Here is a 25,376-nt window from a genome sequence, read left to right on the forward strand (position 1 = left end):
AGAGCGCAAGACAATAGCGAGGCGGTGGTCTAGTTTCCATGACAATGCCACCAGTGAGTGAGCGTGGACACTGACGCCCCCCTCCCTCTCCCTCCCTCCCACCGCTCACTGCACCGCCCACGCGCTCCACAGCACCGCGAGCTCGCAGGTGTCAGCAGAGTTAAACAGTCAGTCTAAAAAACCAACGGCTTCTTCATTTAAAACACTTATAAAGTCGGTGTTTCCTTTATCGGACGGTGCTAATTCTGGTGAGTCTAGTCTTTTCTTGGCCCAAATATGACCAAAATAAAGTGTCAGTTTCTTTAAGCTAACATATTTCCTTTAGATAAATATATAAACTGCGTCTTTTGTGACTTTAATCAGTTCTTAAACTCTCCAGGTAGAAATAAAATCCTTTCAACCAAGACAGGCACTTCTATGCTTATTGTCCCTCTGAAATTATCATATTTCCCCTCTTTTTCCACTATAGTGAAGAAATGCGTGTGCTATAATTCAAAACAAGAAAGTAGCCCGGCCTATCAGCCTCTAAAAGTGCCCTTAAACCACGTCTGGTTTGCAAAGTATATTCATTTGTGGTATTTTATTCCTTTTATCCTATATTTGCATTCAGACGGAAGATTGAGAGTGATTAAGAATTTGAGGGTTTGAACGCCAGACTATGAATGCAGTGTCTATAGGCCTGAAGAGATGACGAAAAATAATAATAATAATATAAAGGAGCAATCGCCCGGGTTGCAATTGCAATTTGAAAATTGTCCGATGATGGACGCACCTAAAAAACACACACACACACACACATATCGACATCCTTTCTGCTCTGAGAGAGTCTAATGTCTGATTATTTTTGGGATATTACAGCCTATACGATTACTTTATGCCAAAACACTTGGTAATAGTAAATATATAAACATGTGACTGAAATACAGTTTATGAGCAGCTGAAGCCTGAGCCCCCAAATGTTGCCTCGTAGCCGGTCAATATTGTTTCACTGCCCCTCAAACGGCTCGTGGAAGCAAGTGCAGCTCAGCCACAGAAGTCTTTATGTGGGGGAAAACGTCCAGATGTGACGGTGATTGGTGAGATTAAAAGCTTTGATTTGATTCCGATCACTTTTACGGAGATGTCACCAGAGTGAGCGTCACTTTGATGTATAGGACTAGAGAGGGAATTGGCTGCGGAGACAACTGAGCAACCACGACAGGCTAACCATAAACGCATTGACGCTTCATAAATTGGTTTAAGTTTATTGTTCGGTGTCATACAATGTGATAAGTCATATCCCACACGGCCCCCATCGCACACACACACACACACACACACCACAGACACACACACACACACACACACACACACGCACACACACACACACACAGAGGGCTTGAAACCGGCAGCAAGGCGCGCTCCATCCTTGTTTCCAAATCTGGTGCTATTTAGAAACACGACGGCTGCATTTCAGTCTCTGTTCACGAAATTAACAGGCTTTTTATTAGTGGATAAATGTCACCAAATAATATAACCCACAAACCAAAATTACATTTTACGTGCATGCGAGAAATTAATTAAGTTTGTCCTACGTGCGCGCGCGCCCCAAAGTGCGCGCTCTTATCTGGCTTGACCAGAGGCTGCATGATGATGATGCTCCTTAATGACATTAACCCGGCAAACACGGGCGCGCGCATGCGTGCCATTTGATGCGCTGTACTCACTTAAACTACAAATAAGTATAAATAATAAGATTTGTTTAAAGCGTTTATTGTGTGGTTGGTGAGAGCTGGTGGATGTTTGGGGCGGGGCGGCACGCGGTGCTCCTGTTGATACAGTTGTTCGTCTTGCGCTGATGTTGGCTCGCAGTTCTGGTGGAACATCTCTCATGTCTGTGGCTGCGTCCGAGTCTGAGGCTCAGTAAGGCCAGACACAAGAGCTGAATACTCAGTCTCATTCTTCCTGGTAATTCAGTCTGAAAGCAAAGCTATATCCCACTGAACAGAAGTAAATGCAACATGTAAGATGTGTGCGTAATTGCGCACAACATGACATGTTCTCCAAATGGTTCAAGGCAATTTGCAGTCTGAGTTAGACTCCAGCTTTAGGTTACATGGCCTATTCTTAACTGCTTATTCTGGTCTGGTGTTTAGTCACAGCGTTTCCAATAATAAAAAATAATTTATGCAAAATATTTACCCAGATTTTATGCTCCGTTTATGCGCCTCATCTGCAAAAGATGTGATTTTGTGCGCCTGCCTTCCCTGAGATAAGCACTCAACCAGCTTCCTTTACTGGGATATTATTATGAAGCCTAGAAATTATATGTCTGCGGGTGTTATATATGAAAGTCTTACTGTTTTAGGCCAAGAAAAATATGCTTTATATGATGCATGGCATAAAATAGGTACTTAACTCCCTCTTAGTTGTGTTATTTATTGAGTCATGTATTAGTGTCCTGTCTCTACACAAAAAGTTCCCCTTCCCCCAACACATGCACTCATAAGAATACACACTGCGACACTGATATATCCTCAAAAATACTAGTGAGTTCAGTGTGATCCTTACTCTTTAAGCCATTTAAAATACATCTTATGAGCCTTGTGATTTTTTTTTTTCAGTCAGCTCCCAGGCCACACCGTCTGTTGTGTGTCCTCGTCCCGTCTGGTGGGTTCAGAGGTGAGTTTACCGAGAAACTTAAACTGTTTCAAAGTTAAACTCTCCAGGGCCTTTTCTGCCTCCTCCCCAGAAAAAAAAAGAGCATCCAGGAGCGACCCTAGCTCTCCCGCTTTTAAGCATTTAAACTTTAATCCCTTCAAAGAGAGGAGCGGTCTCTTCCAGGCCACTAATCCGCCCTTAGTGCTCCAGCGCAGGGGGAGACTTCTCCTCCGCGGAGGCTTTAACTTTGGACTTTTACATTCATGGGGCGATTTGACGGAAACAGTAACGGGGATCTTTGGCATTCATGACGTCTGAGTCAACAGAGGGGGGACACAATGGTCCCCTAGAGGCTCCTGAGGGCCCCTGAGAGAGGAACCCCGAGACTATAAGGATTATAGGCCTATGGAGGACTAGGGGGGAAATTTTATGGACGCAGTTAACATAGGCTGTTTCTAATCAGGGTTATGATTGAGTTAACATTAAAGGATCAATCCTCATTTTTGACGTTAATTAGTCAATATTAAAACTTTAGGTTGTAATGACAGGAGACAGAAATAATGTAACAAATTGAGCGATTAAGACAATTAAGCACACGTTCTTATGCGGAAATCATGAAGGAAATCATAAAGGCATATCACAAAACAATTAAAAATAGTGCGTTATTATAATAAAAATCAGATTTCTCTTTGTTTTGTCGTTATATGTGTCTTTAGAAATAAATTTAGGCTCTCTGTTCTCTGAATGATCCTGATGCATTATGAATAACTATACCTATTAACCAGGGTGTAAAGCCTGACCTTAACATCTTTTTTTCTGAGGAAATACCTGATTTTTCTTCGCTTTGTTCTCATAATTAATTATTCTAGGGCTGCACTCGGTTTTATATTCACATCCCATTAATTGTCCTGTCTGTCCTATCTTATTTCAGCCACGAAAGGGTTCACGATCTGTAGAGAAATTAAATTCCCAGTATTTGTTGCCTCTCTGCTCTCATCTTTCCTGCCACTGTAATTGTTTGTGATGGTCTTCCACCGACTGGAGATCAGAGGGGCTGCATGCAGATTTGCGAGCAGTGGAATAACTTGTGTGCGTCAGGGTGGTGATGGTGGTGGTGGTGTGGGCAGAGAGACTGGTCCCTATGATGGATGCCTGGATGGTCTTCATGGAGAGATGGAGAGGTGTATGGATAGAGACAGGGGATAAGGGATGAGTGAAAGATGGGAAAGCGGCGACACCGGTTTAAAGAAAAGCCACGCGGGAGGCCCCAGCCCGGTTTCTGTCCCGTGACAGGCGGTGGTGGTCTGAAAACCAAGTGAAGCTGTCAGTCAAAGGGAGAGGCTGCCAGCTCCATCCATCATGAGAGCTCAAAGAAGAACATGTCCCGTGTGTCGAAAGCCTTTTTTTTTTGCTGCTTCAGAATGAGGCAGCTATTGATCCTCAGGTCCGGGTAGTCTCTCTCCTGTTTGTTGAGCTCTGCAAAACGTGTCGTTAAATCCACATATTACTATTATTCTCATATCTTATTAAGAGTTAATTGAAGCCAGTGCCACTGATATTGTAAAATCAAACAAATTTTTATCATACTAATTTCACATTGCATGGTGCGAGCATACAGCTGATGGTTGCTGTGCAGCTGCTGCAATAAAATGCAACCAGGTGGGACCAAAAGAGAGAAAAAAAGAAACAGACAGAGGCCTCAGTTGAGTAGTGTTTTGGCGAGACTGTATCCTCTGTTACGGATTAACCCTCCATGGCTGCTTGATTCCCTCTGAAATGAAATTTTAGTTAATGTGATAATTATTTATAAACTGTTAAAATAGCTGCAGCAGTTGTAACACCCACATCTCTGCGCTTTAAAATGCTTTTAATTGGTTGTAATACCTTATTTTACTTATGAATTAAAATCCATTTTTAATTTAGATAATGCTATTCATTATTTTGATGATATTAACTTCATATATTAATTATCAAAAGTGAGTTATAAATCAAAAGGTGAAATTGATCGAACATTAAAATTATTGTTTCATGCGCACCTCTATGTATTTTCTCCTTTTTGGAATTTGCTGTTGTGCATATTGAACTATTAGACCTATATAGCCAATCACGATGATAGGATGTGGACAGCATGTCTGTTTTCGTTGCACTGTATCAAGTTATAAATGAGTCCCTTAAAGCTGATTTAATTGCCACCTGTGCGTAATTTGCTTGTGAGCAAAACACACAAAATGGCTGATTGAATTCCTTTGCTTGCTCTCAGCATGTGTCCATAATTGACCTTAGATGTAATTTTTAATCTCCTGTCAATAGTTTATATCACTGAGAGTGAATTGATATTTGTAAAGACTGATTATCCTTAAAATTTAATCATTAGGGCCCATGTTTTTTTCTTTCCATTTGCTGCAACTTCATCCTCCACCGGGCCAGTGCGCTCCACACAGCCGGGCAGCTGGCTCTCCACCTGCAGTGTCACTAAAATGTGTCGTGTCATCGCCCCTCTTAAGATCCTCTTCCCTCGGAGGTGAATTTGATTGCGCATAAAATAAAATCAGAAATCACAGATCCTGCCGTTAACATCGGCCCTGCGTCTTTACAGCAGCAGAGGCTGGCGGCGCATTTGATTTGCCTGGTGATGGATGACAGCCGGTGCGGGAGAGGGGGTGGATGGAGGAGGGAGGAGGGGGGGTGTGGGCCAGGGGCCGGGGGGTCCCGTCGGTGCGCCTGTCCCCGCATTTCAATCCCCAATTACCGGAATGTACCGTGACGCTTCGGCTCGAGACGACGGCGCGCATTTAACCGGGTTAGAGACAGAAGCAACAGCACCCAGTGTAAGAGTTACATTCAACTCCTCACTCAGGTGGTGTTGATGCACATGATCAAAATCAGCGTGGGGCTGTAGCCTGCTCCACAGGAGGGGAGTAAAACACTGATACAAAGATAGTTTTATATTTTCTTTAATACCTTCATTTATTTGTTTTTCAATCTTGGCCATATTGTGCCTTGTATCTGGGCCAAAGTGCATCACCTCAGAGAAGTCGTTAAAGGCTTTGTATTGCATAATAATACAGCCTGGTGAGGCTGCACACAGGCAAACATCCCCAGAATCAAACATAAAGAAGAAAACCTTCGGATGAAATGGCTCTCTTGTGAAATCTTGTCATATTGCACCAGTTTTTCATGATCTGAATATCATCTTTGGAGCCTATAATAGCGCCTTTAAAGAAACCACTGCGCTCACTGAAGAGCAGTAAATCTGCTGCGCACTCTGAGTTTGGCTCAACATAAGATCAGTCAAAAATCCACAAACTATTTTCAAATTCGCAAACGTGAAGTGTGCAGCACAGAGGCTCGTCAGTTGTTCTGTCAGTTGCCACAAAACGTGCCCATTAATTTTAACCCATCAAATTAGCCTCGCGCTAATTTAAGTCCGCTCTAACATCAGTTCAACATGCATTCATCAGCCGGAATATGACGCAGAGCAGCTGCGGTTATTCACATGCTGCGTACATCTCTCTACTGCGGCACCAGACCTGTATTATCCTAATGGATAACGGCATGTTACTTAAAAAAGAAGCTTTTTAGGATAAAAACCAGGTCCCGGGAGACCACAGTACACACACACACACAGGCACACCACAGCTGGAGCGGCGAGGGATGGCCGCGCGCAGGAGAGCTTCTCCAAACACGCTAATTAGATCTCGAGCTCTGGCCCCGCGCTCTGAAAGCAGCCCAGCGGCGGGGCGCGCGGAGCTGTGGAAAGTTAATTGAATTAAATTCCCTCTAAACTAATTAGGCTGCAATCTGCCACGCGAGCTGTCCCTGAGCAAGGTTCGAATTAGGCGGAATGGATTCTTTCCTTTTCTTTAAAAGAAAGGAGGGCAGACTGGTGTGTTTTTGGTGGGGTCCTTTATTTGTCTTTTATGCTAATTCTCCCAGGGGACTGTCACGTGATTGCCTTGCGGTAACCGGACGGCATCCGGTGCGTGCAACCCCCGTCAACCGGTCCATCTCCCGAACCACAACAAAGCTTCCATATAACTCCAGGCGTTAACACCAGAGCCAAGTGTCTCATTTGAGCAAACGCGTAAAACCAAAATGAAAGCCTGGTGCAGGCTGTGATAACTGTGCTGCTCCACAGCTGCATGAATAAGGAGCATCTCTAAAGCTGAGAGGACTGAGGTAATGGAGGTGAAATCGATCGCTTTCCTGGGGGAGCACAATGAGAAACGGGAGGGAGGGAGGGATGAGAGGAGTGCAGAGGGACACGGATGAAAATCCCCCGTTAAGAGCAGGGACAGATATGATAATGGGAGAGCCTCTAGTAGTCGTTCATCATTCACCACCTCCACCTGGCTGCTGCACCTCTCTGAGCTGCTGCTGCTGTCTGGGCTGCACAGCAACTGCACTGAAATCAAACACACCCAACTTCTTTACCCATCTTTTTATTTACAGAATGTAGATTAGTATTTATGAGCAGCAGAGGACATGAGCCAGATCTCTCACATTTCACAGCATTGTCCATTTGTGCATGTAACACATTCAGATACACAAACTGGGAACCCTATCACAACAGTTAGACAGCAGTTTGACTCTGCAAAATTATCCAGATTTCTCAATAAACCCTCCTTCATTAATATATGAAGCAGATTTCTTTATTTTCACCATAATGAAAGTCCTCTGATACTTAAAAGATTTCACTTTAGGAACTATATGCATTTACTAGCTGACAGTGTAGAGATGAGGGAATTACATACAACAGAGGATCCAGTCTGGACAAAGAACTGGGGACGTTGTGGTTCATGGTAAGCACCTTGAACCCAGAGGATGCCCCAAATGTTTTCAGTAATTTGGTTAATTACAGTTTGTTTAGAGAATCTGCACCACTAAGGACAATATCAGCTAAGGCCATGCATTATTACTTAATCTTCATGGGCTGACTGAGACAACAGGGTCCCTGGGCACAGATATGCAAAAGGCCCCACCACCTCTCCTGCACAGGGACAAGCAACACATTCTCAGTCCGACTTCTTCACATACTGATGTTTGGTCATGGACTTTCCACGTCCAGATACGATGTGAAAGGTACCCTTGGTGTGTTGGTTGTTGATGTTCTGGGACACCGAGTCAAGTTCTGCCTGTTACATGCATTGTCTTCTTTCAAAATACACTTCTGTTTTCACAGGAACTTCACCATTTACACACTGTCTCTTTCAAAATAAAAGTGCTATGTCAGTACAACAACGCAAATTGATGTTTTTCTACAGCAACAAGCGCCCCTGGTTAGGTTTAGGACAAAAGAGCAGGGTTTGGCTTTATAATCTTATGGGATACAAACACCACTCTCGCAGGTGAAAGTTGATGTTTGTTGGACCCATCCACCACCCCTCACCGCTGAGCATCGTTAAAATATAATGGTGCCCAGCCACGTGATGTTAAAGGACAGCTTTTCGGTCAGTGTCTGACGCTGCAAGTCACTGCCCAAGCGACAGATTTTGATGACTTTGCCGTGAGACTGGGCTCAAGACACACAGACACTGTGGTGGTTTTGCCTCTTTTTGTTGTTTTGCATCTCTTTGTAGTCATTATACATCTTTGTGTGGTTTTGTGTCTCTGTGGTCAATTTGTGTCTCTTCGCAGTTCTTATGTTTCTTTTTTTTGAGCTTTTTTTGTGTCTCTTACTGGTCAGCACATGATAATTTGAGTGCCATTTTGCAGGTGTAGACCAAGAAGGCCCTCTGACACTTTGGGCCCCTGATCCTGTGCCCAGTAGGCCTGTCCATGTTAATCTTGTGGCCCTGTGTTGCAGAGGCAACTGCTACTGCTTGGGTCCTTGTCTTTGCAAGTTAAGAAAGTCATGGTAACAAATACTGAAGTCTTTTGTTTTATTATTGTACTAATGAAATGTTTTTAATTTCTCCCATCTTTCTGTTCCTCTATTTTCATCCTCCTCCCATCTTTTACCATTACCCTCTCACTCACTTCTCTGTTTTGCTCCTCTCCTGCACCTTGAACTCTCCTTTTCTATCAGCAATAGAAGGTGGAGGAGAGCCACCAGGGCAGAGAGGGACAGAGACAGACAGACAGATGGACAGCAGAGCATAAGGGAAGGACCGAGAGGAAAAGGTGGAGGAGAGAGAGAAGCTGAGCATGAGACGGAGGGAGGATGGGTGAGCAAAATACAGCGAGATAGAGTGAGAGGGAGGTTAGGACGATGGAGGGCCAGGTTTCTGTTTCTCCATAATCTAATCAGAGAAATGGCAGCAGTCAGAAATAGCCTGACGGACAGACTAAGAGCCTCTTCTCTCTCCCCTCCTCCTCTTATTCTTGTCTTCCTCCTCAGGGAGGGTAAATGGATACACACACGTGCACGCACACACACACACACACACACACACACACACACACACACACACACACACATATACACCAGCTCGACTTCCTAAAGCCATAAAGTGTAGATGTGTTTTGAGGGTTATAAGAGATTGGGAAAAAAGCCTTGAGGTATCATAGCAAAACCTGATCTACTGTCCAGATGCAGCCACTTTAAGAGTCCCAAGTTTGAAAACATCTGCTGCTCCTTCGATCAGCTTCACAACATGTAGATAACATTTTTAAAGCAAAGGGCAATTTAACAATGCAAACTATAATTAATACAACCACAGAGTGAGCTTAGGTTCATGAGTAGTTGGTAGACAAATTAAAAAAAAATGATACTTTCCTCTCTTCAGTTCCAAGGAATAACAACAAAATGGTCAGACCACTTTTTGAGGCTGTAACAAATTCAATAGTGGACATTAAAAATGCACAAAATATAGTAATGCACACTTATGAGGAATGTTCATAAAGTGGATCATGGTAAAAGTCACCGTCCTCTATTGATTTCCATTATTAAAACTACACCAATCATATAGGAGTTGGAGGAAAATCAGGGCTGCAAGTGACTATTATTTTCATTATTGATTCAGCTGTTATCTTTTTGATTAATCGTTTAGATACTAAAATGTCAGAAAATATTGAAATGTGCCCACTGCAAGTTCCCAAAGCTCAAACAACATCTTCAAAAAGCATTTTCTGTCAGATCAACCAACAGTCAAAAACACAAAGATAAATCAGAGTTCACACATTTTTACCAATTAATATTCAAAACTTTTTCCATAATATTCCCATCATATTTTACCCCATTTTTGTGACTTAACTTAGGTAGTTTAAAACAGGTAGGCAGATCATTGGATGCAGTAATTGATTGGTTGCATGTCGCTTGAAGTTGTTCCACAGCAAGCAATGCTTGCCTTACTGGTAGAAGCGGTAATGTTATCTGGCCGGGCTACGGCAGACGTAAAATATGTGCAGACACTTGGAGTCTGTTTAGCAGCCTTTTGGATGTCTAGATGCTTTTTCCCTTTAGCATGGCTGACCAGAGCCGTTCCCCCCATGTTGCCACGTGAAAGGCTTTGGTGCAGAGCCTACACCCCATGCAGTGAGGATCTGCCCCTCTCTTTGGCCATGTGTATTTGTCATTCAAAAGCCATACAGTATTAAACATGCTCTTTTTGGTCATTTGCAGATAAGCAAACTGCTTGGAAACTGCTTGAAAAGAAGATGGGATACACCTGGTCACAGATAGAAAAGAAAGCCAGCGATCGGGTACTCTGGAGGTCCCTTGTCGACGGCCTACACCCCAAAAGTGGTGTATGGCATAACTAAGTAAGTAAGTAAACTGCTAGCACTTTCTAACTTTACTTGCATGTTTGACGTCCCCACCATCAACTAGCTTCATGCACCAATGTGTATCACGTGATACTAGTGATGTCTCAACAGTCAGCAATATAGGGAACATACAGTAATTTGTATAACTTTAGACATATTTTAAATAGCCCAAACAATATATATTCAAAATGTTTCCAAAACATTCTATTAAATTCAAACTATTTCCAGGCCTGGAAAATATTTTTTGTTAACTCCATAACTTTCCAGGACTTTCATGACCGTGGGAACCCTGGGTAATGAATTTACAATAATAGAAAACAGTGTAAAGAAGCTGGAGCCAGAAAGTGTTTTGCTTTTTCGCTTGAAAAATGAATTGATGGCAGGTAAAGATTAAAGTAACAGAGGAAGATTTGTATTAAATATGTGAGACACAATGTACATCCACAGACTCACCAGTATGGAAGGAATTCTCCTCTTAGAATTTACTTTTTCACAACACCCAAAATTAAAAGCAGGCAACTTGGTACACAGCAACGATGTTGGAGGCTGTGCGGGAGCACGGAAGCCGACCACACACATATTTTTCGGAGCTGTACAAATATCAGATCATACTGGGAAAATATTAATGTGGCTGTTAAAAATATTTAGAGATACAAAATCCCAAATACCTGCCTTGTGATGTATCTCAGGAGCATTAGTTAGCTGTTGTGATTAGCAAGTTTTACTTGCAGCAAGTAAGAAAGCTGGCTCAAAGTAAACCCCCCCAAAACAGAAACTCTGTCTGGAAAATGTCCAAGAAGTTTTAGTGATGGAAAAGCTGACATGTGTTTCGAGAATTTAAAAAATTACATTTAAAAAGAACTGGAAAAAATGGAACATTTATATGAGACATGACACCAACTAAAAATGCCTAACTTGAAGACACTTATTTGGTTTGTACTGTTGATGTATCTGTGAAAACACAATAAAAATATGTTAAAAAAAAGAAAGAAAAATGAATCAATAATTAGAATTTTCGGCAATTCATATTCTGGCGACTAATGGGCTGATGAATCATTTCAGCCCTACAGAATTGCCCCTACATGATTGCTTTGTTGTACTGTAAAACAACAGGGAATGACAGCCGTGACTCTGTAGATGTGTGTGTGTGTTGGGGGGTCCAGGCGGAGCACAGTCAGAGTGAATGTGTCTTTTTCCTGCATGCTAATTCCTCCCTATAGGGAAGGCATTCCTGCAGGGTGTGTGTGATGTCTTTTACATTTCTGTGGCATTTACCGCGCTGCATTCCCTCCCAGCGTCCGACACAGACCCCCACACAGAGCAGAATTCCAGGGAAATTCCCCTGTCATGTTGTTTCACAAGGTGGACATGTGTTACTGTTGCAGAATTCCCACCCAGGCACTGGTCACTCACACACATACACACACATCCATCCATCCATCAGGAGTGTCAGTGCGACACAAACAGAACAAAAAACAGAGGAATTCCCTTTTTGTTGTGATGGCTTTATTTACTCGGTGGAGGTTGGGATACAAGAATGAAAAATGTCGCTGGCTTACATTTGGCGCCTTGTCAACATGCTGTTCAAACATTTATGAAACAACACTTTGAATATTATTTCTTCACAACTCTAAATTCCTCTTAATGTCAGATAGATTTTTTAAGCTAGACACACACTGTACAGCACCAGAGCCTCTGTTGTGACAGGCGAGACGTCTTTACATCAACATGCATCAACAGAAACAATTCACAAGGCAGTTATATTACCCATCATTCAAATGGGCTGCTATACATTTCTGCTTGGTGTTTCGCCACTAACACATTCTTTACTAAAATTAAATTAATAAGCAGGTTGTGCTGACTAACATTTATCAGTGGAGCTCTGCTGGTGAGGAGTTTTACATAAATGTGCATTGAAGTGAACACGATCTGAGGCAACGTCAAACTATCTTTGGTCGTTAATACCTTCCTTTCCTTCACGGCAAACTGACAAACTTAAAGTGGCTGTTATTGATCTCACTTTGGCAAAACATCCGTCATTCTTAAATCAAATTACTTGGTGTTTAAGAGATTTAAGTTTTGCTCCTCGTTAATGTTTTCCATTTGACATCTTGTCTCTTCAAAATCATGTCGGCTTCATTGGCCTCCAAACTGCCAGATATACTGTCATTAACTTTGCTTATATATATCCTTAAAGGAAGCTGTAGAGCATGATTCAGAGTCTGGGCCAGGATTGTCTGCACTTGGTTCTCAACATGTAGGTGGCTGAGCTAGCACCTAGCAGCTAACGGTGCTAACAATGGCCACAGTGCTGACAGAGCTAACATGTTAACATAGGTGTGGGTGGTACGCTTCCAGGATAACGCCATCCCACCACGTGCCAGGACAGTGTTATCAGCGGTAACTGTCATATGAGCACAGTGCAGAGCGGTAATTAGCTAGCCTGTGGGATACACAAACAGGGACTCGCAAACAGACAACACACAAAGAGAGCGTGACTTCATTCTCTGCTCGGGATGCCATTACCCCATGTTCCCTTATGTTGTATAGAGCACATTTAATAAATATTAAATAATTAGGCTGTTTTTAGTGTTCCACACGATAAAGCAGACATTAATTTTAACTACGTCACAGCTACATTTATTAACAGTAGGCTACTACAGACGTAAAGCTGCTAAGCTTTTGTTTCAGCTAATACGATGGTTTCAATCCACTGATGAGATGTCTGATGTTTGATGTTCATGACGCTGCACGCTGAAGCCTCTATGCTACGTTTACAACCTGCGACACATTCACTCACCCTGCGCTTAGATTTTATATCTAATGAGGCCGTGTGCACAGCTCTTGATATCAGTCCCTGCTGATATGAGATTCTGTTGTAACATAAACTTTAACGTTCAAGTAGGCTGACTTTACTTTTTACAGCACACTGTTGGCCGATACACTGTCATGTCATTTGGCATGTAATTACTGCATATGTGTACTGAAACAGAGAGGCAGTGATGTGTTTATCAGAGGTACTTTTATTGGTTAAATCCATCAAGAACCATCCATCTGCCTGACACTATGATGATGATGATGATGATGATGATGATATTGTGTGTGTGGAAAGTGTACATGTGTGCATATATATATATGTATATATATATATATATATATTTATTTGTATATATCCTCTGTGTTTCTGCATTGTGTTAGTGTTCAGGGCTGAGCGGTGGACGGATGTCCAGCGTTCTTGAAGAGCTGTCCTCTCCTACCACCTCAAGGCGCAGACTGGGCGTGCTCCGCTCCTCCCGGTCCTCCGACTGGACAGACAGACGCAGGGTGCAGCCTTTGGGCAGCAGCTCCTGCTCGTACGCTGCTGCTAACTGGTTGACAACCCGACGCTCAACCTGAGGGATCAGGGACGAGGTTAGTGGTGCGGCAGAGTTTAGAATATTGTATTTAAAGCAGTATAGTGCTGTTCTTGAGCTTTGCTGATCGGTCCCTAAAACAACATGATGCTGATATATTTTAACTACTGAAAACCAGCCACTGCTCTCTGCTGATAGGAGGCTCTTCCCTGATCAAATATGTGTGATAGATATATCTGTATCTCATATCTACTGACTGAAAGAGTATTTTGCAACTGACACATGAACGTTAACAATGTCAGACATTACTATGGATTTATCTGCTTATTTTCATGGATGAGTGAAACAAATGCCACTCTCTGACCTAGGAGAGCAGTGTTTGAGACCAACAATGAGTGATGCCTGTTACAGTGTTTTCTAGCGACATGCCGCTACCTTTCTGGCCATGTTTGTGTCACTTAAAGCTGGGTGTTTTTTTTGGTGAGGGGCAATCAGGCTGAACAAGGGAAGGTAAGGGGGTTTGCCTTTTAAATACTCCCTAGAAGAGAACTTGAGAGCAACATCCGCAGTCTTTTCCTAACCATAACCGAGTAGTTTTGTTGCCTAAAGCTAACCGCCAACCCCTTCTGTGTCAATGTACAACGCAGAGGAATGCCGGCCTGTGTCATTTTAGTAACACCCGAGGCTTCTGCCCAAGCGGCAAAACCTGACGAGTACAGATGAGATCACGATAGACAAAAACAGAAATTTTATCTTGCGGAATATGGAGGCTGCTGGTCTCCTGCTGCCTCGATCAGTTAATGTGTTTCTGTTATTGTGTGACTTTGGTTGAATCCAAACTAACATTTTAAAACACCAAAGTCACATGATAACACAAACTAGAGGCAGCGGTAGACCAGCAACTCCCGTGTTCTGCAGGGTAAAATTACTTTTCTGTCAAAGGAGTCTGGTGGCTTTGAAGGGAGTAATACAACAGCTTCAGTTTCCTGTCGTATAGAGCTGTGTGATGGCATGTTAAAGCAGTTAAAATATTCAAAATATCGCGTACAATTAAACGGATACTGAGTTTTTTTAGATGGGGCTTTTTTTTTAGGCAGCTAAAGTAAATTTTGCTGCTGACCCCTCCACAGCTGTATATTGCTTTGCTTCTGTGTCGGTACTCCTGCTTATTTCTCCAAACTGGGAGTGGGCCAACTGACACCTAAGTGGCCTAAGTACCTCATACATACCTCATACCCTACTCCAAAAACTCCACACTATCCGTTCAAATTTTGGTCCTATCAGTTAAACAACATTTTACTCAACAAAGTCATTGCTGAGATCTTGAGATGTTCTGCTACACACATCTTTACATGTCTTCACACACATGATCAGACAGGTTTTACACCAAACCACACTTAAGGCATATTATCTTAACCACTTAATTGTGAAAATGAACATTAATGTTAAATGAATTACCCTACTATATGTCTGTAAATGTCCCTCTCTGCTTGCCCTACCGGTCTGCTGCAAAGCTCATCTAGCAGAGCTGCTGTGTCCCCAGATCTCAGTCATGAAACAAGTGAGTTAAATGTTAAGTGTGTTTTACAGCCCCTGCGTACCTCATGTTTGATGGAGCGTGCTCCGTAATGCATGTTATACCCGCCCGCTAACAGCTCCAGAACTGGGCGTTCCCACTGAAGAGTGATGTCATGGCGCTGCTTAGCCTAATGACAGGGAGAGAGGGGGTGGAAGAGAGAAAGAAGAGGTTATTATCATAAGAGGTTATTATCATAAACAGTCAAATCAAAAAGAAAGCATGGTGGATGGTGGAGACAGAGACAAATGCTCGGGCAGAGAGGAGATACTGTCAAGCAGCATGTCTGCCAGGGCTAATCAACAGGCCCTTAATGCATTTTAATCAAACACCAGTCAATAGTAGCGATCAGAGCTGCTCATTTAGCTCCTGATGTTAACACTCCATTCAATAACTACCATACCATGTTGTACTCCAGAGATATAAACACTAATATTACAACATTACAAATGCAGTATTAAAGCCAATAATGATAGCACTAAACATTTAATTTATTTAATATAAGTGAGTGACAAACAAATGGCTCATGAGGATTCTGTAGTAATGAGATTTCTGCTGTGAGCAGCGTTGCCACACACAGACAGAGACGAGTTATTACGAGACATGAGCACTCAAAACATTAAAGAAAAATAGATGCGCAAGAAAACACACACAGCAACGTTCAAAAGACAAATGCACAGTGAGAGTTGTGAGTCAGGTTCCTATCAGTTGCCTGCAGGGCCCATGTTGGATGTCAGGACACCAGCTGTAATATTAATAATTAAATATTGATGAAGGCTCCACATGTTAAACACTGTAATCACATTATAGTGAGTAGTAGTGGCACATAATATTGATCTGCGTGTGCTTCTGCACAGCTCAGCGGCTGCAGGATGAAGAGGGTAGGGCCTTCCAGCCTGACTGGAGGACACCCATGTGTCTGGGCCGCAACCAAGATTATTTTCATTTTTGATTAATCGGCTTATTTTCTTGATTAATTAATTAGTTGTTTGGTCTATAAAATGTCAGAAAATGGTGAAAGATGTTGGTCAGTGTTTTCCAAAGCCTGAGATAATGTCCTCAAACGTCTTATTTTGTCCTTAACCCAAAGATATTCAGTTTACTGTCACAGGGAAGGAAAGAAATCAGATAATATTCACATGTAAGAAGCTGGAATCTTTTTTTCTTAAAAGAATTACTCAAACTGATTTACCCATTGACAAAATAGTTGACGATTAATTTAATAGTTAAGAGCTTATTGATCAATCAGTTGTTGCAGCTCTGCTCTCAGATACACTTGGAAAGGATTTGTTGAACCTTCCCAGTAGTTTGAAAAGTACTAGTAGTTCAGTGTTTCCCACAGGATTTTGAACATTGTAAATTGAAATTGAAATGAATTTGTATACAAAATGTACAGAAAGTTAAAATCAAGTTTTGAAAAAGTATTGCAATTTCATTTTGTCTTTAATGTTATTATCTTATATTATCTTTGCAATATGATTATCTTATATAATGTTATTACTATCCTAAAACATTCTCCAGGTCCTCTGTAACTCTGCAGGACTTATTTCCACCCTGCCCAGCAGCAGTACCGTGGCGAACGGTCCCTAACTGCGGGGAGAACGGAGCAGGCTTCCCTGGAGGTCCGCCGCTTTTCCCGGTTCCTCTTCTCCACACTTTGGGCTCTATTTTCACAGACCGGGCGAGGTGGGGGCACAGCGCACCTGCTCTTCGCCAACTGGGTGTGGCCAGGAGGATTTTGCAAGTTTGGCACACCGTGCACACTGGCGCAGCTACTCGTCTGTCCCACCTCCGTCCCTCCTACCTGCGCAAGTCGGAAAGAGGGAGGAGAGAAGGCGTGGAGTGGGTTTTACACACATCACACCAATCAAATGAGCCCCTCTCCTCGCCCTTAAATGTGCCGCACGAAGGCGTAATGAGAGTTTACTCAATTGGCCATTGCAGAAGAGAGCAGCAGCGTCAGACAGCCAAACTTCTCCCAGGAGGAAACTTATGTTTTGGTCCGGGAGGTCCAAGCTCGCAGTGTTTGAATATACGGAACTGCGAGCAGACCTCCACGGACTGATGATGCAAAGGTAGCCTGGGAGGAGGTCACCACAATCGTAAATCAATGATGCGTTTCTCTCGTGCGCGCGCGCTCTCTCTCTTTCTCTCTCGCAGTCTCACTCTATTTCTTTTCTTTTGACTTTTCTAAGATGACAGATGCTGAATATATACTCCCTATCTGATGCTGTGGCTGTTTGTGGTTGGCTGAGAGGGATGTGAACTCATTATTTTGCAGCTGTTTAATCAAATCAGGTTGGGTTTCAATTACGCGTGCCAAACGTGCCAAACGGTGCCAATCCCCTTTGATCTGGCATCAGATGTGACGGGACAGTCAATATAGAGATACATTTATGTGCTGATTGCAGATAGTTGCATTGAATAGTGGTTTTGTTGGGTATTTATTGCATCGTTAATGTGCCTGATATTCTGGAAACCTGCCTGTGAGGTTTTGGTGACGTGTGCGCACTGTCCGCCGGTCAGCCAAACTTCGGCTTACACCGGCTGCGCTCCCCCTGCGCTGACAGTAGACCTGGTTTCAGATGGCGAGCTTTTAGCGCACCTTTGGCGAAGCCTTTTGGCACGAAACTGTCACTGCGCCAAGCTGGAACTGTCGACACCTCCCCCTGCTGTGACACACCCATCTCAGCGCACCTCGGTCTGCCAAACTGCCAAACTGAGCGCGCCTCGGGTTGCGCTGCTCGAAACTAGCTCTGTGTGGGGTTCGCCACCCTGCGCCACCCTGCGCTGCGCCGGGAAACTAGAGCCCTTTGATTTATTTCCATCCAGCCGACAGTGGGACTTATATTCATTGTGCCGACAGTGGCGTGGAAAACCGCCCATAACCGTGTCACACGGGAAAGAGGGAAGAGGGAAGGCGGCTGGAGTTCCTCCAACATTTGCGGTTAGATTATCATATATTTTTATTGACAAAAATATAGGCTGCTTCGGGTGATTTTTTTTATGCGCACATGTGCCCCTAAATATTTTTTACAGTTCGCACACACGTATTTTTAGTCGAGTGAAACGCTCGCACTGTTGAGCGCTGGATCTGACAGCCTGAGCACATCGGCACAAAATGCTACGGCGTTCGAGATATTATTTATATCATGAGACTATGAAACTATGGCAGGCCGCCATAGTTTCGTTAATTAATGGGAAACACTGTAGTTTGTACAGTCCCACGATAGTCTCATATTTACAAACTGCAGACAGCTGATTTTATTTTTTATGAAAAGGATATAGAGGATCTTAGGAGCTGTGTGACCTATCTGAAAATATAATGTGAACACTGTGATGTGCTTTGCTTGTGCGCACTGTTACACACCTTCTTGGCCCAGAAGTTGAGCTCTTTGCTGACCAGCTGCAGCAGCTCTGAGTGACAGAACGGCAGGAAGTACACAATTTCATTGATACGACCCAGAAACTCGTCCCTCCGAAAATGAGCCTGGGGAGGAACCAAAGAATTAGCAATGACAACCGAAGCATCTCAGCATTAACTACAGCATTAAACTGCTGTAGTGAAGCAACTAGTTAAATAATTACAGACAAAGTAATCTGTCTGTAATTACACCAAAAAAATGTGGGTTACCTTCAGGATCGGTCGAATCACAGATTCTTTAAACTGTCGGGAGATTGTGATGTCATCACTCTTCTGTACATCCTCTGAGGAAAAACACATCAACATTGATTTCACTTTTAATTTTATTCACCTGGCTCTACGGTATAGCACCAGATAACTACACTTTATGTAAATGTCTTCCCAGCATCTAAAATGTTGATCTAAGTTATTTAGCAAAACACTGATAAGACCTGACAAAAAATTTGGATGATCTGATGCTTGACATCATTTCATCATGCTGATTTTAAACTACAGTAATGGATGAAAATGGAAAATAATGTCAGACTGAGTTTAAATGGGTTCCCAAAGTGGGAACTAATAAAATCACAATGTCCAATTCATTTTGCAGCAGCAGCAAATACAAGTCAGTGCGATGTCTGCTGTGCATCATCGTGTTAGTGTGTTTCCCTCACCGAGGTTGTCGGCCAGCTTTCTGCGGCTGACCACCTCAGCTTCCTGCCGAAGCTGGAGTGCATGCTGGGCGATTTCGTCACTTGCAACGTTGGATGTCATGATGAAGATGGCGTCTTTACATTCGATGGTTTTCCCCTTGCCGTCTGTGAGGCGACCCTGAGACAGGAACAGCAGCACCCATTAATGTTCCATTTGCAAATGTTTTATCAACACGGCATGGATGTAATTTCACAAAGGTGTAATAATACTGCTCATCTGTGTGTGTTTGTATACACACTTCATCAAAGAGCTGCAACATGATAGTCAGAACATCAGGGTGGGCCTTGTCAACTTCATCAAACAGGACGACAGCGTTGGGACACGCCTTTAACAGCTTGGTCAGCTGACCCCCTTCCTCATGTCCCACATATCCCGGCGGAGAGCCAATGAACTTTGCCACCTGACAGAGGGTGCACAAAATAAGTTCTAACAATATAACATAAAAAGTCTTTTGCAAGGATCTGTTGCTGCAAACTATGCAGAAATCCACAAAAAAGTCAACACTGGATAAAAAATACTGAACATGGTTTCTGAACATTGTAAAATAATGCAACTCTGATTCACTGATTAAACATATTCATCAACAAAGTTTCACAAAGAAGGACAAAAACAACATTAATTTTGGTTTGTGCGTCCACTGTGAGTACATGAACAGAATTAATCCAGCGTGTCAGTGGCGTGCAAATGAATGGACGTCCGTTAGAGCAACACATTTGACACAGTATGTGTGATATAGTCATTAGAAACACTTTTTGGCTACTTCCTGGTAAAAAGTGTCTTACCTCGTGTTTTTCCTGGAACTCGGACATGTCCATACGAATGAAACCCTGCAATCACACGATTGGTTAACTTCCCCAAGAGGCACAACATGCTGCTGTGTGTCTTCATGTTGAACTTGTGCTACTAATAGTTACCATGGAAACCAACACAAATTGAATTCTCTGTCATTTCTTCCGAGGCGGGAAGAGCCCCTAAATTAAATGTCAGTTTTATATCTATGAGAGGACCTGTTTTCCACCTATTGACTGGATGTTGAAACACTGGTGTAAATGTGTGTGTGTGTGTGATGCCTCGTAACATACCTTCTTGATGTCCTTGTGCATGTAGCGAGCCACCTGTTTGGCCAACTCGGTCTTTCCTGTGAGACCCGCCATCAGCCGGTCGGGCAAAACAGAGACATCATTTAATCATTCAGCTTAAAACAGGAACAGCTCCTTCTTCCATTTAATTATTTTGCTTTTGATATAAAAAAGAATGCCTGCTTTTTTGGAATACATCAGTATGCAGAGATTTCAGGAAAACAAGCTTACTCATTTCAGACAGAAAGACGATCTCTCTTCCTCTCTAAGTGCTGGCCTAAATCCCAGCGCCTCCCTCTACAGAGCTTTAAATCATCTCCTGCTCTCCAGAAGCACACATTATGTTTGTCGCTAAAATATTCTGCATATAATATGCTCATATATGATATTGATGTCTTGTGTTTGGTATGCGTATGATGATTGTGTGTGTGGTGTGTGTGAGAGGCTGTGTGTCTTGTTGCTGTGTTTAATATTGATGTCTCATGGCCACTGTCTGTCGCTGAAGGCAACAGAGAATATGAACACCAGCGCTCCTTCATCTATCTGTGGCCTGTCATCTCACCGTCTCCCTCTTTTTTAGCCATCTATCTGGCCCTTAATATCCCTCTGTCTCCCTCTTTCCTTCACTCTAACACACACATGCACTCACACTTCTTCATCTCGCTGCTGTTTGAGAACATTTAGGCTTTTCTCTGAACTGGAGATGTCAAGTTTTGTCCTTTAATATTGAATATCTGCTGATATCAACTTGATCCCAAACTTAGATTTACCTACACAATGCAGCTACTTAGCCCAAAGCAGTCTCCACTTTTGATATTTTGGACACCTCAATAAAAATACAGCCTTCCTTTAATGGTTTCCTATAATGTTATAGCGGCGGCATGGTGGGGCAGTGGTTAGCACGGTCACCTTACAGAAAGAGGGTTACAGGTTCAAATCCGCTGGCCGGCTGGGGCCCTTCTCTGTGGTGTTAGCATGTACTCCTCATGTCAACGTGGGGTTTCTTTGGGTACTCCTGCTTCCTCCCACAGCCCAAAGACATGCAGGTTAGGTAAGTGGTGACTCTAAATTGCCGGTAGGTGTTAATGTGAGCGTGAATGTCTGTTTCTGTGTCAGCCCTGTGATAGTCTGGCAACCTGTCCAGGGTGCACCCTTCCTTTTGCCCAGTGTCAGCTGGGATAGGCTCTAGCCCCCCCGTGATTCTTCACAGGATATACGCTTATGTGTAATCAAATAATGAATTTTTTGTGTTACATTTTTGCCTTTATTCGGACAGACAGATGTATGGACGGAGGGCTGTCGGTGCGGATCTGTTATAGCAGTAAGGTCCTGACAGAATTCAGTCGCTCTCAGTTAACCCCCAGTGGGCATCTTTAATTGAAACCACTGTAGTGTTGTTCTGAGACTTGCTCACTCTCAGCGCTGTGTGTCACAAAGAGGTTCCTCCAGTGTTTTAAAGTGCAATCAGCTGTTTTTGACAGCTGGCACACCCAGAGCTCAATCGGATACATTAAACTATGGATTAGAAATGGATGTGGCTTTATCAGGGCCTGAGCACTGGATGAAGCGAGGACACTACTTTAATGGAAAGAATTATTATTCTCTCACATTAATTGCATTATGTTGTAAAGCTATCATTTGTCTGTAAAATATTTGTAGGTTGTGTACTACATGTACCTTAGTCCCAGCTCTGCTTAGTTAATACCAGATTCTAGCTTGGTTCAAGAACATTACCATCCTCAACACAGATTCTGTCTAAGATTCAAGATAGGGCTGGGCGATATGGAGAAAATCAAATATCCCAATATTTTTAACCAAATGACTCATTGTCGATATTGTGACAAATATATAGGGTTGTTGCTTTCACAAAATATTTGCACTGCGATTTTTGATAAACTAGGAAAATTCAACACTTAGGTTCTTACCATATTCAAAATCTAAGACAATATTTAGTTGCACACAGGGCTGGGAATTTGTTATTTACGTGACAACACCTGAATGCAACACAGGCTCCGCTCCATTGACTGTGTGCACAGTGCCGTGCTGCGGGTTCGGACTGGGTTATAATTGTCTCACCCGGGTGAGGAAAATGCAGCCCGAATCGCGCTCTAGTGTTCTCACCTGTGTCTGTGTGTGTTTGTGCGCGCATCGGGGCCGAACTCCGCTGTGCACGTTACAGAGAGCCGAGGAGAATTGTAAACATGCGACCATGTAGAGACAGAAATGACATAAGATAAATAACATAAGGCTGTTTAGGTTGTTTAATAAAAGGACCAGGTATAGACGTGTTCTATGGGAATGGTAACCTTAAATGACTTCTGTTGTGATCTGGCGCTATTTAGAAAATAAAATTAAATAAAATTGACCTTCAAGGGGGGGCTGGGGGTACCATTGAAGGGTAAACAATGATGTTTTAATAAATGTTGCTAGAAAAATAATTGTCTGGGACAGCCCTAGTCACACATCACAATATTAATATAACATAGATGTTTTTCCCAGCCCTAATTCTAGATCATCTGTAGTTCACCTGGTTGGAAATTGATTGATGATTATCTTTATTATCCCACTAGGAAAACTGATTGAGAAACAAGCGAGCCAATCAGAGCCTTTGTGTACGGGACTACATCTGGTGACACTGCCAAGCTGTTCCTAAGTCAGACAGGTTGTGACATCTAACTTGTATAAAGTGGCTGTTGTTAAAAACTGCTCATGAAAATGGCATATAACCACAGAATACATTTACCAAGTTAATGATGTCATTCTTTTCCAGTCCCAACTATTGTTAATTACATAAATTGCCTGTTCACTGTGATAACACAAATAACTTAAATGAGCCATACACGACTTTCAGAGGTATAGGTGCTATGTAAAGTTATAGTGAAGTAATGACGTCCTGAGGAGAGATTTAAGTCACGCTACCTCTGTGTTTGCTTTGTTTTGATCTTCTCTATTTGTTGTTGTGGTAGACAGTTCAGCTACGCATGCATGTTCGTGACTAGCCAATCGGCACTGTGCTCATACGGTAGTTACAACTGATAACACCATCCCGACCCACAGCAGCGGGACGGTATGGTTGAGGAAGCATAACGCCCACCCTCTTGTTCCCGACTAGGTTACCACTGTTAGCTCTGTTAGCACTGGTCTTGCCGTTAGCACCGTTAGCTCCTAGCCGTTGGGAACGGGACTAACATTATCTTACAGTTTAGTTTACTAAGCCAATTAACTTGCCAACAATAACTTTAGCCTGCCGACTTGTTACTGTGCTGGCTGTATGAGTAGTACACTAGCTTTAGCAAGGAGGAACAGTCTTTGAAAAAATTATTGTCTCAATTTTTGTCTTTATTTGCTCAAATACATCCCTTCTTTTTATGTTTGAATTTAAATCTTTAAATCAAGATATTGACAGTTTATTAGTTAATTCAATAATCAGATGTGAGAAACAGTAAAAAATTCTGATTTAAATTCTTCTTTTAGTCTGTTTCTTTTGAAATCAGTCGACTGGCCAGAAGAAAATACACTCCACATACATTCAACAAACTTCAGAAACTCAAGTGTCATGTTTAATTTGGCAGCTACTTTTAAGAAACTGAGGAGTTTTTTTGTCATTACTTCTTGAGATCAAACAAGAGACAAGAAGTGTTTGGCGTGAAAGATGAGAGAGTAATTTACCGATTCCTGATGAGCCGAGGAAGAGGAATACAAGAGGATGCTCTTCATCGTACCAGCCGTTCTCCTTCCTCCTGATGGCTACAGAGTGTAGGGACAGACAGAGGGAGAAAGAAAAGGAGACAATTATTTCACTCATTTGCATTTGTTGACTTTGCTTTTGCACCAAGTATTCTGAGTTTCACCCGACTGAACCGAGTTGACCCGAGGGCGACGGGTATCCCAGAAACTATGATAAAAGAGCGAGAGAGCAGGGATGAGAAAAGGGTCAAGACATTTGGTGGAGAGAAAAAAAAAGAGACAGAAGAGAGAAAACAGAGCAAGAGAGCAAGATGAGAGACCTCCAGAAAGCTACCCACGCTGCCTCTCTTCCCCCCTCAGTCAGTGGGGCCATTAGCCAGCAGTAATTGTGTTAGCCTCCCTGGCGCGGCCATGGCGAAATCAGTTTAGCATGGATCGCAGCCTCACACACACACACACACAGACACACACGCTTGCTTAAAGAGGAGTGCCTACCCAACCCTGCCATCACCCCAGCAACCACACTCACACACATACACAAAGACAAGATGATGAGGTGGATGGGAGGGGAGTAAAGAGTGTATTTGGCCCATGGTTTCAGCCACTCGACGAAGAAGCAGACACTAGCACAAACTCATCCAAATCTGAGGCTGTTGAGAGGCCGGGGGCCAAAACCTGAGCCACAGATGAGCAGAATTCTGCCAACAGGATCAAAGCAAGGAGGTGGCACAGTGGCTTTTGGTTGCCTTGAGCAAAAAAAGCCCTGGGTTTGAATAAACTGACAGGCTGGGGCCTTAATGTGTCCTCGCTGTGTGTCGGTGGCTTTCTTCCCACAGTCCAAACACACATTTTGGATTAATTTGAAACTTAGATACGACTGTAAATATCTGTCTCTGTGGTAGCCTTGAGATAGACTGGCAATCTGTTCAGTGTCACAGTGTGCCCCACCTTTAGGAGCTGAGAGGCTCCAGCCCTAAAATCGTTGACCAGGTATATGACATGGGTGAATGTATCCTGATTGGGTCATTTTGTAAATCTCCTAAAGCTGACACAAAAATGATCCCAGTTCCTTTTTGAGAGCTGTGCATCCACCTCAAGACCTCTTGGGTCCATTTACAATTCGTATTAACATGATTCTTGGTTGATCGGAACACAATGGGACAGATTTATGCCTCTCTGTTCACACCTGGTATTAGAATGCATCTCCACACGAGACC

General features: G+C 42.9%; 1 protein-coding gene across 1 annotated transcript in view; it reads right to left on the reverse strand.

Annotated features, from left to right (window-relative positions):
• Positions 1-11,836: 11,836 nt before the first annotated feature.
• Positions 11,837-25,376, reverse strand: part of clpb (ClpB family mitochondrial disaggregase) — a 49,161-nt gene continuing 35,621 nt past the window's right edge. The window contains exons 8-16 of the mRNA XM_033631742.2: positions 24,142-24,219; positions 20,476-20,531; positions 20,176-20,220; positions 19,632-19,793; positions 19,354-19,510; positions 18,911-18,984; positions 18,647-18,766; positions 15,302-15,406; positions 11,837-13,739 (exon numbers count right to left, since the gene is read on the reverse strand). Of these exons, the coding sequence (XP_033487633.2) occupies positions 13,542-13,739; positions 15,302-15,406; positions 18,647-18,766; positions 18,911-18,984; positions 19,354-19,510; positions 19,632-19,793; positions 20,176-20,220; positions 20,476-20,531; positions 24,142-24,219 (995 nt within the window). The 3' untranslated portion in view covers positions 11,837-13,541. The remainder of the gene's footprint in view (positions 13,740-15,301; positions 15,407-18,646; positions 18,767-18,910; positions 18,985-19,353; positions 19,511-19,631; positions 19,794-20,175; positions 20,221-20,475; positions 20,532-24,141; positions 24,220-25,376) is intronic.

This window comes from Epinephelus lanceolatus, chromosome 4, assembly GCF_041903045.1.
Source record: "Epinephelus lanceolatus isolate andai-2023 chromosome 4, ASM4190304v1, whole genome shotgun sequence".
In the NCBI taxonomy this organism is placed as follows: domain Eukaryota; kingdom Metazoa; phylum Chordata; class Actinopteri; order Perciformes; family Serranidae; genus Epinephelus; species Epinephelus lanceolatus.